This window comes from Nesoenas mayeri, assembly GCF_963082525.1.
Source record: "Nesoenas mayeri genome assembly, chromosome: 16".
In the NCBI taxonomy this organism is placed as follows: Eukaryota; Metazoa; Chordata; class Aves; order Columbiformes; family Columbidae; genus Nesoenas; species Nesoenas mayeri.
Window position 1 is genome coordinate 9,565,777 of NC_137562.1, and position 15,178 is coordinate 9,580,954.

A 15,178-nucleotide genomic window follows, 5' to 3' on the forward strand; every position below is an offset into this window, starting at 1 on the left:
TGCTAGAGCGGCTGCGATGTCGATGAGACTCATAGCCCTTCGTTTTCCAGATAATTGCAGAAATTAGCAGGGTGACACGCAAAGAGAAGACGCTTTCTCACTCCAAGTCCCCACCTCTTTGCCTGCACAAACCTGCCGGAGCACAGCCACGAGGGCAGAATAGCTGAAGGAAGATGGTCTTTTTTCTTCAAAAGTTTAATTCTTGCTGAAAACTCCTCCATGTAGGTCCTAGCACCGGGTTCCAGCTCCGGAGGAAACCCAAAGTTGTCTGATAAAATTGCAAAAATACCCACATTTAGAAAAACAAAATGGTTGGGTATTTCGTGATTTAATCGGTCTGTGATTGCTGTTTGTGCTATTTCTTTCCCGGCTTTTTAAAAAAAGACCTTCCTTCTACCCTCACAGCTCACCTGGGGCTCTGTTATCCATGAGTTAGAGTCAGCAAGAGATGAGCAAGTCCTATGTGTGCGTGGGCTGCAAATGTGTGTGGGCATCTGCCCTCAGCTTGAAGAGCCCCGGCAACCTCTGAGAGTGGAAAAAACGTGAGCAGGACTGGGAAAGCTGGGATTGGTGACACTGGGTAAATCCCAGCGTTATTCTCTTGCTCAGCCGTGTACCACAAGGTGTCCCCAGCAGTTCGGGCATCGCTGCAGGGTTTGGAAGTGGCACCTCAGCATCTTCTTCTGGGCTGGGGCACGGCAGGGACCGAGCGCAAGGGCAATCCCTGGCCCTGCCCTCAGCAACAAAACGACCAGGTCTTCATCATTCATCAGCTGAGATATTTAATTGCTGAGCACAATCAATTTTCCTGAGGGCAAGCTGAAGCCAAGATATTTCTTGTTTTTCCTTGTCTTTATTTCCCTGTGTTTTACAGTTCCTCCTTCCTTTTTTTTTCTAAACCAATTAATTTTATAAATATTTTTAAAGCATCAGTCAGCATGAATTAACTTCCAAAGTCGATCTTAGCGATTGCCAGTTGAAATGGGATGTTTCTATTTATTCGAAAGAGCAAATTGTAAAAACGTGTTTAGCCCTGATGTAGTCGCCCAGACAGTCTGACCTCAGCCTCACAATACAGGTGGATGTTTAAGTCAACAATTTGGTGGGTGACAGGATGACATTGTTTCCTTTTTTTATTTCGCAATATATGCTCTGGTCAGTTTGGCACTGTATCACTTCCAGAAGCATATGCTATACATGCATAAACACACACTTATGTATATATGTAAATACATACAGACATGTGCATTTACACTAATAGTAAGTACTATTAGCACACTGACAGCAAACCACCCGAGATCCTCCTGCCCATGCAAAGGGCAGATGTGTGTGTGTCTCCTCAAGCTGTCCTCTCGCCTCACTTCATCAAAGGGCTCTGAGTAATTGCTGAAGCGAGAGGAAGAACATATGTCATGATTTGCACTGTGCCGCACCGCGCATAACCGCTGCCACTTGGAGAAAGGACTCGTAAAGACCTGGATTCATCTCACTTAACTGCGTCGTCAAAGGAGAGCGGCCAGGAGATGGTGCAGCCTGGCTGAGGGTGGGAGAACGTGTCCCCAGAAGCCCCTGGTGCTGGGGTCACCGAGCAGCCCTGTTTGGTGTCCTGCTCTCTCCTGGCTCACTAAGGCCTGTCTGCCATGATTTAGGAGAGGTTTGCCAAATAAAAATCTCAAAAATCAAGCTTTTCATATTTATGGGGGAAAAAAAATCCCAGATCTCTCAAGTGGTTCATGGATTACATAAAAATCAATGGATTTTATGGATTCATAAATAATAAAAAAATCAACAAAATGGCAGCCGTATCATATTTTCCTGCTTTGGCTTTGCACCAGCCACAACTTTGGTTCATCCTCTCCTTAAAAACCAGGAGGGCTCAGCTGTCTTGCTCAAAAGGCCTTTCCAGAACCTCCCTCCTCCAGCAACAGGAAAACATCTTCAGATTTGCTATGGAAATACATTCCTGGCCAAGATGAGCCTTATTTGATCTCCTACCCATATTATCCTCTAACTTAAATCATTCCCCTTCCTCCCACCCTGAATGTATTTATGAAGAGTAATCATATCCCCTCTTAACCTTTGTTTTTCTAGGCTAAACAAGCCAAGCTCTCTTAATCTCCTCTCTTAAGATAGGTTCTCCGTTCTCCTAATCACCCTGCCAGTCCTTCCTCACACCTGTTCAAGGATAAATTAATCTTTTCTTTTTCCAAAGAGACATCCTAGAATACACACAATACCCCGTGTGAGGTCCTACTGATGCTGGTAGTAATATTCCTCTGAATCTACCAAATAAATGGTTTGTTGCATGAGCTTTTTTGCACAGCAAATGAAAAATAGATAATCCATAAACCAATAACCATAACACAATCTCACTGAAGGAGATCACTGTTTTACCTGGAAGGGCATCCTGCTCTGCTGCAGTTGTGGGTTCTTGTCCTTAGCAGGTCTTAATCAGTGATTTTCCATATTTTATTTACCATGCATGAGCATCAGGACCTTGTGATAAAGGAGTCACGGAGGGAAGTTTTGTCTGTGTTTCACTCAGCCTTTGCTTTGGCAAAACTCTCTTTGAAATCAACGCTGAGGGTTTGAACTGCGAAGATGCAGAGTCAAAGGATGAAAAGTGTTTTGCATTCGTTTCTTCTCTTTTCAAAATGATTTTCCAGTTTTACTTGGGGTTTAATTAAATTTCTGTGACCCAGTCGGGGAGTTCAGCCTTTCTTGATTAATGCTCTTTTAGGTGGCTCTGATAAGAATTTAGCATCAACAATTGAACTAACAAGCCCCAGTGAACAGTTTATAGCAGCAGACTAATTCTATTAGCACTTTGCAGTGTCAGGACTCCGCTTTGAGCGTGCAGCCAGGAGGAGTGATGGAGGAGAGGCAGCAAATGTAAAATTTGGCAACTAAATCACCAAGATTCAGCTTCTTTGTGGGCACTGCTCATCTGGAAACTCTTTTAGCTGACAACATCAGAATTTCACCTGTTCTTTTTTTTTTTTCCCTCCTGGCTGATATTCTGCACTTCCTTGGCTCCTTGTGATAACGGCTGGGAATAAGGAGCGGAACTGAATGTTGACGTTGATAAGAGAGATGAAAGAAAATGTGATGACATGATCGTGGGGCAGGTTCTCCGCAGTCAGCCCTGCCCATGCAGGATGTGTGCAGGGTGGTCGGGACAAAGATGCTTGTGCTGACAGCTGCAAATTAGTATGTTGTGAGGGAAAAATTGAGGTTAACACTCTGCAGAAACATTTCTGTTACTTTTTTGGTGGCAACAGAAATATCTTAAGGGTCTGTTGTGCCATTCAGCACTGAATAAGCCGGGCTGATTCACAACTATTTTATCTCTCTTTCCCTCTCCTCCCTACCACTAAAATCTCACTCTGTGCTAAAATACAACCTGATGTCATTAAGCCATAATGCGAAGTCTTTGCCAAGACATCAGAATTGACCCACCTGTCCAGAGCCTCTCATCTCCAGGACCTTGGAGACCCAGTTTTGTAGTCGGTTGCTTTGAGCTGCCCCCAAACCTCGTGCAAGTGTCTCCTTTGTGGGAGCCCACAGAAACTAGAAAGTTATTTTATTTATTTGATGAAGCAGGCTAAAAATTCAATTAAGCTATTTAGGTGATTCGGTTAACTCCACTGTCAGTGTGGTCATTGGGGAGGATGAACAGCATCTCGGCCCCTCACGTCACACATCACCCCTGCTCAAACCCTATCCCTCTGCCCTCTGTTTGCATGACACGTGTTTGCTGTCCCTGGATGAAACAGATGATAAAATATGCCAAGGGTGCAGAGACACCCCACAGACTCCCCCACACAAGTTCTGTTGCAGCATTGCTGCAAATTGTGGCTGTCAGCAGGGGAGCTAGGCTCATCGGGGGGCTCCGTCCATCACCAGGATCAAGAGGATGCACCTATCTAAGACCTGATGCTCCCCAATATCACATCACAGCAGGGACCGAACTAATACCCGTGTTCCCTCTCCTGAAAACATGAAGACCCACTGAGAAATCACAGATGAGGGAGGTTCTGACAACACTCCCCACCTCTCAGGACAAGAGGCGGCCGAAGCGTCGATCCCCAAAGGCACCAGCCCTGGCGATGCTGCCGGGAGCCGCGTTGTGAGTGAACATCCTCCTGCCGTCATCTCCACAGCTGTTCAAAATGGCCCTGTGCACAAAGGGCAGCGTCCTCATTAAATTGCATGGAGGGTTGCCATGTGGCCAGCAGAAATTTTGTTTTGTTTTTATTTTGATAATATATTCACCACCTCAGAACGTAATGGGGTGACAGATGGGGGAGCTGGGCTCCGGCTTTCATGGGAAAGGCTCCTCTCAGCAGGGAGGCCCTAAGTTTCCCACCTAATCTTCTGTAACCTTCAGACTGCTAACAACTGTAAGAAGAAAAGCAATGGGTAGTTATTAAATTAATGACTTCATCCCCAAGCTGGTAATAAATATTTTACAGTTTTATCTCCCCACCTTGTAGACTGCTCTAGACAGACTGGTCTGTTTATTAATCTAGCTTCTGGATTTATGTTATTTAATTGCTAAGCAGCCTCAATGGGGTTGGGCTGGATTATTAAATGTTGAAGCTTGAGGAGTCCTCTGGCAAATGGCAAAACCTGCTTGATCCTTGATCTTGGACTTTGTGAGCTTCAGGCCAAACCCAGCTCCCCAGTGATGCTAAAGCCAGGTTTGTCCCTGTTTGAGATCATTTGGCCAATGCCTTGTGCTCAGTTTGGGGGGACTCTGGGACTTAGCGGGCAAGGAAGAGTTTTGGTACATCCTGGCTTAAATAAGGGCAAGCTGGAGTTAACTGTGGCCATGATGCTGTGGGATCAGACATCGCATCTTAGTGTAGACCAGTCTTCCCAGGGTGGTCCAGACCTTCGTGCTAGTCCTGGAGCTCAGGCAGGGCATCTGTTCTTGCTCTATCCCTTCGTGGCTCGTGTTTCTCCATGTTATCACAGATAGTCACTGACATTCAAACAAAAGAGCATTGCAGTTATATAAACGAAAGCAGGCTTTAATGGTTGTTATACTTCCTTGTTGACAGGGTCGAAAATGTCTTTAAATCTGATACTACCATTTTTACAACAATTGGTGATTTATTCATCCCACTGAAAGAAGGGGATGAAGGCATCTGGGATAACGAGAGCTATTTGTCTGAAGAATGCATCATTCGCGTACTTCCCAGCAGCCTCAATCCCACGAGCCCTTCTGTACAAAGCGGGAGGTCGTTTCAGGATATATCTTCTCATAAAAGTGTAGGAGCAGTGAGTGTGTTAACAAGTGTGAGCCAGAGCCTTTAATCCAGCCAGGCTGAGCTCAGGGCTGCTTGGGAGGGAGCAGTTTCCAGCTCCATTGGCTCCAGTGTCGTCTCCAGCCCATCCAATTGCTCCCCAGCCTCAGCATCATCCTCCCAGGGCTCAAAGGGGGTGAATTGGATGCCAAATGGCAGCTCTGAAGACACAAGTTGCCCCCTCTCCCCAATAATCTGATGAAGAATGAGGCAACCCCTTCCTGACCACCCAGCTGTGTGTTTTTCAGGACACCTTGGTCATGAGAGCGGGGTGAGATGGGCAGAGCCTTGAGACTTCACCCAGAGGAGCTCTGGGGCAGGAGGAACAAAAATCAGGAAAAAAATGCAGGAGGCTGGGAAAGCAGAAAGTTTTTCTGCACAAAACCCATGGCTGTCTGGGAGAGGATGGGTAAATGTTAACAAATAGAAGGTACCACCTGAGCAGAAGAATGGAGGGATGGGTCATTAGCAGCTTTTAACAATTAACAGCAGCATCAGTGAGGCCAGATGACACTCTTGTTGGTCAATGATTTATCAACATGTTTAGAAAAAAACCTATGCTGACAAGTATCCTTTCCCTTGTATCCTTGAAGCAGAAGACCCGCTCTCCTCTGCCGTTCAGCTCTCACCCGGCTCGTGTTGGAGGAGGCTTAAGAGCTCTCCGAAGCACGCCCATAAACTGACAGTGTACCATCTTAAACCCATCCAATTCCCTTCCCTGCGATAAAGGACGCCAGTTCAGAGAAGATAACATCTCACAGTGATGGCTCCCAAAGCTGCAATTTAACACAAATCTAACCGCTCTATTATGCGGCACAGCCAATTCGTTAAGAAAGGACAAGCGAGCACGTCTATTAACTCTATCATCATAATCAAATATTGGCACAAGGAGCTGCTTGGCAGTGCAAAGTCTAGCAAAATCCCCCATAAAACAATTACATGCCCTTCAGAAAAACAACATGCCAGGCAATTTGGGTGAACCATTGCATGAATCACCTTGTTTTCCTTGTTTTAAGATGTGCAGCTCTTTGTGGAGGGGACAAAATGCCATCGACTCTGAGTTGTGCCCAGCAAAGCCTCAGAGAGCTTGTCCTTGGGGCTGCTCCACAGTTCCTGGGGCTGAGAGGTCTACTGGGAAAGAAAACATGTACATGCTTGAAAAAGCCTTTAAGAAATCTTCTTTCTGCACAAACTTTGCTCCAATTTTTCCTGGCTACAGTTCTTACCTTTTAATCCTCATTTTAGTCTCCCTTTCACCTTTGTGTCTTTGCCATGTGGCTGCCCCCATCCTGCTGTAACCCAGCAGCGCTTGTGCCTCTGCAGGGGGACAGTCAGGAAAGTTCAGCTCAATAATCAGAGAATTTAATTTCTTGGTGATGGACCTGCCTGAAATTCCCATTTGACCCAACTCACTCAGCTCCAAATGACCTTAATGTGATTTACCTTATTTCACCTTGGAAGCTACAGCTACAGCACAGCAAAACCGAATTTTGGCAACTTCAGAAATGATGTTTCCAATGCAGAGACTGGTGAGAAATTCTCTTCATTGCCACAGCTTCAAAGCATAAACTCTTGCCAGTGAAAAAGCTCCATTCTTCCAGGCAGGGAATCTGTGAACATCGCAGTCAGACAGATCTAAGTGAGGAAATCTGGTTAACAAAAACAAGCCACCTCCCAGCATTTTAGTTAAACCTCAGAGATCAGTTTGGCGAGGCTTTTTTCTAAATCTGGGAGGGGAAAGTGTCTGTCTTGGTGTCCCATTCCAGGGCTGGCATCTCCTGCACTGCTCCCAATGGCAACTCCTCTGCTCGCACATCACTTGCAGGAGCACAAAGCTGTGAAATCCTGCAGGAGGATCGCTGCCTGCAGCTCCATGCCTTGGCAAGGGACTTCAGCCTAAAGAAATCCAAAATTCATACCTGTACTTGGAATTGTGATTGTCCCCATCATGGGACTAGTGGGATTTTAGGTGCCCTCCTAGGCAGATGACAACAGCTACTGATTCTTCAGAGCCTTCAGAGATACCAAACCTAGATTCATAGAATCATAGAGTCATTTGAGTTGGAAAAGACCCTTAAGATCATCACATCCAACCGCTCCCCCACCCCTGGCACTACCCATGTGCCTGAGAACCTCATCTCTGCGTATGTTCAACCCCTCCAGGGATGGTGACTCCAGCACTGCCCTGGGCAGCCTGTTCCAATGCCCCACAGCCCTTTGGGGAAGAAATTGTTCCCAAGATCCAATCTAAACCTCCCCTAGTGCAACCTGATTCCCCCTAAATCCCCAGTTTAGTAGGTGGGGAGAGCCAGGATTGGGGGGACAGTCCCTGGCTGCAGCTCTGAGGGGTCACACACCCGAGGACAAAACCCATCCATCAGGGACCCATCGGGGACGTTGGCAGCAGCTCGAAGAAAGACCATAGGAACTAAAGTCACAAACAGAACTGGGTTTTATTACGAAATAACCCTGCCAGTACATAAGGAAGTTCTGTCTGCAAAATACATTTCCTGAGGAAAGTAGATCACAGTATCGTTTTCACAGAATAACATGTAGCCTGCTATAACTTTCAATGTGACTCTTTATTATTTAAATATTAACAGTATTCCTTCACATAAACAAGTACTCAGTCATCACATAACCAACACACAAACGACAAAATAAATATACAACAAGAGCACAGTTCATTTCCCCCCCGACTTAAATATTAAATAAATAATAAATACAGAATTTTCATTTCCTGTTATCAGTGCCTGAAACAATATGAATGAAAAAGAAAGAAACGGAAGAAGTCTCTATTCACCCCGGTGCCCCCGCCCCGCAAAAAAACAAACCAAAAAATTATCAAAATGTCTCAGTTATAAAATATCTTTAAAAAAATTCCCATCGTTAAAAGAATAAATAACAAAATATATAAAAAATAACTTGGTTGCATCAAAATTACAAGTAGGAGTTGTAGATAGGGTTTTTTTTCTTTTTTTTTTCTCTTTTTTTTTTTTTTGGGAATATCATTTTTTATGGTCAAAAGTTTAAATTTTTAACTTTTTTTTTTTTGCTTCTTTTCTTTTCTATGGTGCAGTGTCCAGTTCAAAATAAGTATAAAATTAATAAATAAAAAAGTTAAATAAATAGCAAAAAGTTAACATAAGGTGTTGTAAATATAAATTACATACATCTTGCCAAAATTAAATAATTTACAGGATAATTAAACTAACTACTTCTTTTTTTCCTCTCTTTCTTCCAGGAAGTGCAATTTCTCTACTTTTAAATACTAACTGAATTGCAGTCACAATCAATTTGGACTCTATTTACATGTTAAGAACATTGTGTTTTTAACACCTCAAATTATTATTTTTTTTTCCCCTTTCTTTTTTGTAGTTTTGCACTTGGAATGGGTTCTAAAATAAGTGAACTCGTGGAGTCTGATCCTGCAAACACATGTGTGAGCAACCCCCCCGTGCCAGCCGCCCCACTGAACCCAGCGGGAATGACACCAGCCGGTGGCCACTGCCATCACTGGGAATCCACTGACTTCTCCAAATTGTGGAGTTTTTCCTAAATATCTGCAGGATTGGGCTCAAAATGATGCCACAGTCTTGCCTTCAGTGTGGGGCAGCAAGATCCTCCCCAGCTCTGCCCGCCCTGCTGCCAGGAGGGATGCAGATGTGGGATGTAGGATGCAGATGCAGGATGCAGATGCGGGACACGGATGCACCCCACACTGGGACTCCTTTGGGGGGTTTTGCCCCGCTCCGTTCCCAAAGCGTTTGTAGCAGGGGGACAGTGACCTCCAGGCAGGAGCGAAGGTTGGGGACAGCAAACCCGCGGGGTGACAGTCAGCTCCACGCGCTATAGGGCGGGTGCTGGAGAGCCACGTCGCTAAGACATTCATAGAGTTGTCCTGTAAGTGCACAGTGGGCTGCATGTACCAAGCTGCTTACAAAATGCTTCTTTGGAAGGATACCCAATACCTGAATACTCTTGTTTTTTTGTCTTTTCAGAATGGCGCTTGCGCTGTGATTTTGCACAAAACTTAGAACACCAAACCAAAAAATACTCATTGCCCTGTGGATATCTCTAAGAAATCAACTACTGATTCAGGGTAGGTAAGCACTTTGCTGGCCATCAATTAACATCTCTCTTTATGTTGGTTTTTTTTTTTTCTTTTCTTTTTGTTCATCACAATCTCAAACGTTCTCTGGCATCGATGTATGATCTCTGGACTGGCAGTACTGCGCTGCTGCAAGGATGATCACAATAATGAAAAGAACCAGAACTGTCATCAAACAGACTTCCAAAAAATCATATACACTGGACCATGACACATTAAAGAATTCTTCTGTATGAAATATCTGGTATTGGCCTATTCATAATAGCTATTCTCATAGTTAAGACAGACAAAGGAATACTGTAGTTGCAAACTCCAAAAGCTTCCCTGAGAACCTTTTTTCCATTGCGCTTTCCACTGGAGATCCAGAACCACTCTTCGGATTTCTGTCAGAAAATAAAAATAAGCTACTTTATAATACTTCAGAGGTCCTGTGCCCAGTGGGTATCTGAACAGCTCGGGGTTGGGAGGCCCAGCACAGGTTCAGATTTACAGGTAGCTTGCCGCTCCAGCATTTGTAGCGATACAGAACATAATTCATGTGTGAGCAGGTGATCTGGACATACGACCATGGACAACATGAGGGTTTAAGCCAGTCTCAGGCTAGTCTTGGATCAGACAAGACCCTGTTCTTGCAACGTTTCAACCCTTGGATCAACTCTGTGAGAGCGTGGCAGCTCAGGAAAGCTGTCTGCTCTTCACCAGCTACCAAGCCCCACAGCCTACTGGAGAATTTAACCTTCCATCCTCATCTACCTTGTAGTCCAGGTAGAAAAATCCCACTTTTCTCAAGAAGGTCCAAAGTTAAGTAAACGAGAACATTGAGTTCGATCAGTTCCATGTCTCAGAAATGGCCTCTTGGTTACATTTTGGTCCTTATTTTTTTAAGTTTGTGTTTGTTTTTTTTTTTCATTCATTAAACAAGTTTTCTAACTTGTAAACCTGAATACTTGGAGGAAAGTTCCATCTTACAGTCTGTTTGTTTCCTCGTCTCCATCCCCATCTAAACCTGGATGCCCTTGACAGCTTGCTTGATGCTCTCCAGCAGGTCCTTGTTCTCTGGGTTCTGGTAGCAGTCCTGGTTAGTGTACATGTCGGTCAGTGTGTTCACGTACGCGTCAAAGTTCTGTTCGCTAATTGGCTCCTGCAGCCAAAAAAAAGCAAATACAAGAGTTAGCAGTACAGCAGGAGAAGGTTGAGATGTTTCTTTGAGGGACCTTGGGGGTTCAGCTGGAGAACAGGAGCTGAGAGCAGACGTTCTGATCTCTGAACTGCCTGAAAGGAGCTTGGAGCCAAGGGAGTCGGGCTCCACTCCCAAGGAACAAGCGCCAGGAGCAGAGGAAACGGCCTCAAGCTGCGCCAAGGGAGGCTGAGGTTGGATCTTGGGAACAATTTGTTCCCCAAAGGGCTGTCGGGCATTGGAACAGGCTGCCCAGGGCAGTGCTGGAGTCACCATCCCTGGAGGGTTGAACAGACGCGGAGATGAGGTTCTCAGGGACGTGGGGTAGTGCCAGGGGTGGGGTAACAGTTTGACTTGATCTTAAGGGACTTTTCCAACCAAAATGATTCTATGATTCTATTTGAAATTAATCATCTGCATCAACAGCCAAGGGTCTCCAGGTCAGAGTCTTTTTGTGCCCGTGCTGTATGTACGGGAATCTCAGCGTGCAACCCCTGATCCTGACATATCTTAACTGGGTCCTTAATTATATATATCGGCCTCATGAAACTATTAACAGCATCAGCTTAAGCGTGTGCAGGCAGCTGGATGGACTTGAGGCTGAATTAAGCTGTGGAAATGAAGGGCTGGAGGACAAGAGGAGGCAGAGGCTGCTGGAGCATCGCAGAAGGAATCAAAGGCAAAGCCAGGACAGGAGCCCAGTCACCTTGGGCTCACATCTGCCCGCACCAGCATCCTGCTGCGGCACAGCTTCGCTTTTGAGGGGCATTGTGGAAAACTTGCAAATATCTAACTTGGAGTTAACGGGAAGGAAAAGAAAGGGAGGAGGAGGAAAAAGAACAGGAATGAAAAGAGCATACAGGTCTCGTGGGCATGATTTAATTGGAGTTGCCTGAAACCTTTAAAAAAATATTTGCTGAGCAGTTTATTTGACCTTTATGTGTCAAATACTTTACAGAAAAGCACTCAGCGAGCGGTTTTCTGCCAGTGAGACAGCTGGGTGAATACTATCCAAAACCGCTCTGCTGGAGGGTGGCTCCTCTCCAACCAGCCTGAATTTAAATACGAACCCCAATGAAAAAGATTCCGCACTTCCCTTCCCCCCACCCCCAAAAAATGATGTCAGAAAAAAAAAATCAAAAGCTCATTCCTCTGATCATTGTGATGGTATTTATGAGTTATAAGAGGACAGATTCCCCAACAACACGAGCCCCCCTCTGCACACCTGGTTTTGACAACAGTAATTACATCGCTGTGAATAGCAAGGAGGTAATTAATAGCCTTTTGTGGTTTTACTATTTTAATGCAGTCTTTTCATTTTGCAGTAACTCTGTGGTAACATGCTGTGGGCTGTTAGACCTTGTTAAATTAAACAAAATACACTCTCTTTAAGAATGCTATTCTTTGGCTGCCAGCTATTCAAAACTGAATTGAAACTACCTGCATTATAATAGGAGCTGTAAGATCTTTGTGACGTTGAAATCCAATCTCTCCTGATCTCCGCTGGTGCTGTCTTAGCCTAAAAGGCGCCGAATGCCCTTGATAAAGTTTCCTATTTTGTGATAATGCTCCCAGATGTAATGAGACAGAACAATAGATACAAAGGGAGATCGGCAAAAAATGACAACAAAAGGGAGATACAATGCAAGCTTCAGAGATAAGGCAAAAGTACTGATCTTATAAAGAACACATAGGCGTATGGAGAGAAATTCTCCCACTTTAATTGTACATAGGCCTTATAGCGAATTTGGTTTGGCACAGCTCCCTCGATTGCACTGGCTCAAAGTTTCTTACCATGTGCGGAAGGCGAATATTGGCAAGACTTTGGATTAGAGCCTGGCTCAACCCTGAGAGCTCCAGGAACAGGGCTTCGTTTTGCTCCTCTATGATTTTGTTCTCCTCCTCAATGTTCTTCAGGTTCTTCTCCATGGTGGAGATCTGCAGAGCAACGAGCATGGCAGGGTGACCAGCCCACATGCGACAGCACCCACCACCACCCATGGCTTGGCCATGTGTCCCCAGTCTTGGGCACGCGGCAGAGGGCACAAACCTGTGACTGCAGTTTCACCATGGCCGCTTCCATCTCTGAGTTGGACTCGTTCAGCTCACTGATCTCCTTGTTCAGCTGCTTGATCTCTTCATCGTTCTCCAGAACTGCAGGAGAGGTCATGGGCACTCAGCAAATGCTCATGGGCAAAGTAAAAATGTTGGGTTTTCTGCTGAGCCCATCCTAATCACAGACATCACCACTCGCAAAGTCCTCACCTTTGTGTCCTCATAACAGGATGCACATCTCACCTGTGTTTTTTATTATTTAGTAACATTTTTAGCATCATGGTTCAATGATATTTTATAGGTCAATATGTAAATGCAAAAGCCAATGACAGCGTAGCAGCTGGAGCCCAGCATCTCCATGCACCCTACAAGGTTGATTGCCCTGAAAACTCAGGTCATTCTCTCCAGTCCTGAGTTTGGGAAGATGCCATTTAAAAAACGAATGCATGTCTTTGTTAGAAATTCCAAGGTTCATAAAATAAAACAATATTTATAGCAGAGTATTTTTAACAGGTATTTATAGGTTCCAAACTACATAAATATTCAAGTAAAATACCACAAAAAAATCAGTAATAGCACTGGAAACGCAAAGTGCCATTGCTAACAAAATTCCAGATCCAGAAATATCTGTGGGGTTAAAAGCCCTGACTAGGTGAAAACAGCTGAATGACTGTAAGGGATTTGTAAAAATGTCAGTGAATATTTCAAAAAATATCTCCATTTCATCAGGAATTCTTTTTGCCTGGAATTTCACCCTGGAAACTCCTTTATCATTTCAACTACTCCCTCCCAGGGTGTCACTGGGGAGCAGTGCTGGTACCACACCACACCCCCATAGCCGAGCAACCGAGAAATGGGGGTTCATAGCACTTGACAAGCTTGAAAACCTGAGGCCAGATTTCAGTTTTTGAAACCTCCCCAGTCTGCAAAAGAAAAAGATAAACAGGCTCAATACATTGACACACACCCACAAGGCAAGAGGAGTGAAAATCCTTACCGTCGCTGGTCTTGAACTTGGTGTTGAGAATTTCATCCCCTGAGAGTTTTCCTTTTTTCCCAGCAAAAGTAGCTCTTGGACACCCTGACAAACTGAAAAATGAGTAAAAATGGGTTTCATAAACTCTCGGTATTTATAGGTGCTTATGTTCCCAACAAGAGCACGTACCATTTGGTGGAGTTCATGCTGCGAGACACTTCTTCTAAAAGCTTTTTACGGTACAGAGGAAATTGCTTTATGAATAATGTCACAAAACTCCCCATTTATGAAGCGAGAGCAATTTTCTCTGAACAAAGATTTAAAAACACATTGTTTCCTAAAAGACAGGACATGACAGGTGAGGAAAGTGAGATGAGTCTGGCTGGTTTGGGTGTCAAACACCCTGTTTGGGGTGCCCAAGTTCGTTTCATAAAAGGACATTGTCTTATTAATTTTCATTATTTTGCCCAATCTGCATCTCACTGTTGCAATATTAAAACAATTACGCATTTCTTCCCTGCAGAAGGCTCCAACCTTGGACCAAAGTGACTGAGGCCAGCACCAAAAACACCAGACACTGAGCCTTCATGAAGAGCTGAGCGATGCTCAAGCAGCAACTACCACCAGGTGGAACTGTCCCTGGCAATATTGTCACTCTCCTGGTGATTCCCACCCCAGGATTTACCTTCTGTGAGTGAGGAAGCTCCCGTTGGCATGGCCGGAGCCATCACATCCTGGGGTAGGGCAGGTTGGACCTTCGTTCTTCAACGATTTCCAGGAAAACGAGGAGCCATTGAGCGATCCTTCCTTCTGCCGGCGGGCTGCAAGGGGACACCCTGATGCACTCCGATGAGAGGCGTATTTGCCGCTGATGTGTCCAAGCCCAACGCAACCAGGAACCGGACACCTGGGCAGAGGGAATTACCAACATTTACAGCATGGGAATGAAGAGGGATGTAAGAAAATGAGGGATGAGCAGGAACAAGGGAGCCTGGGAAGAGTGCTTTGCATTGGGGATCTCATCTGGGCTTCATGTTTAGTTGATGGAAATGGCAGATGGGAAATGAAGAGCTAAGAGTGTCTACAACTATGGGTGTGGTGCCTCATTGTGGACAAAGACAGCAGGTTGGGCTACTTGACTTCACCTCAAGCCTGACACGCTCACACTGAACCATCACACATTTACAGCTGGCTCTGCCCAGTGTTACTGCCGAGGAACCCAAGGTCATCAACTTCATCACCCTACACCAGCACGGTCAATGAGATCCAGAAGACTGTCTGCCTCTGGGGATACAACCCTGCCCTGGGGACCAGCCCCTGCACTGGGAACCATTCAAGCTGCAACTTGTGCTCCAAAAAGCTGCAAACCAGCTCCTGTAAGTAGATTGTCCAAGAGGTTTCTGAGCCCATAACCCACCAGACAGGATGAATGAACCCAGCGCATTGCTCAGCCTGCAGCCTCAAGTTGCACCAAGGGAAGCTGAGATTGGAAATCAGGAACGATTTCTTCCCCAAAGGGCTGTCGGGCATTGGAACAGGCTGCCCAG

The 15,178-nt window shown here is 45.2% G+C and overlaps 1 protein-coding gene across 1 annotated transcript in view; it reads right to left on the reverse strand.

Moving 5' to 3' along the window:
* Window positions 1-10,256: 10,256 nt before the first annotated feature.
* MYT1 (myelin transcription factor 1) overlaps window positions 10,257-15,178 on the reverse strand; it is a gene marked incomplete at its 5' end in the record, with an annotated part of 31,282 nt that continues 26,360 nt past the window's right edge. Inside the window, 5 exons of the mRNA XM_080354890.1 lie at window positions 10,257-10,564; window positions 12,395-12,538; window positions 12,651-12,754; window positions 13,653-13,744; window positions 14,317-14,538. Coding sequence (XP_080211016.1) covers window positions 10,424-10,564; window positions 12,395-12,538; window positions 12,651-12,754; window positions 13,653-13,744; window positions 14,317-14,538 — 703 coding nt within the window. The 3' untranslated portion in view covers window positions 10,257-10,423. The remainder of the gene's footprint in view (window positions 10,565-12,394; window positions 12,539-12,650; window positions 12,755-13,652; window positions 13,745-14,316; window positions 14,539-15,178) is intronic.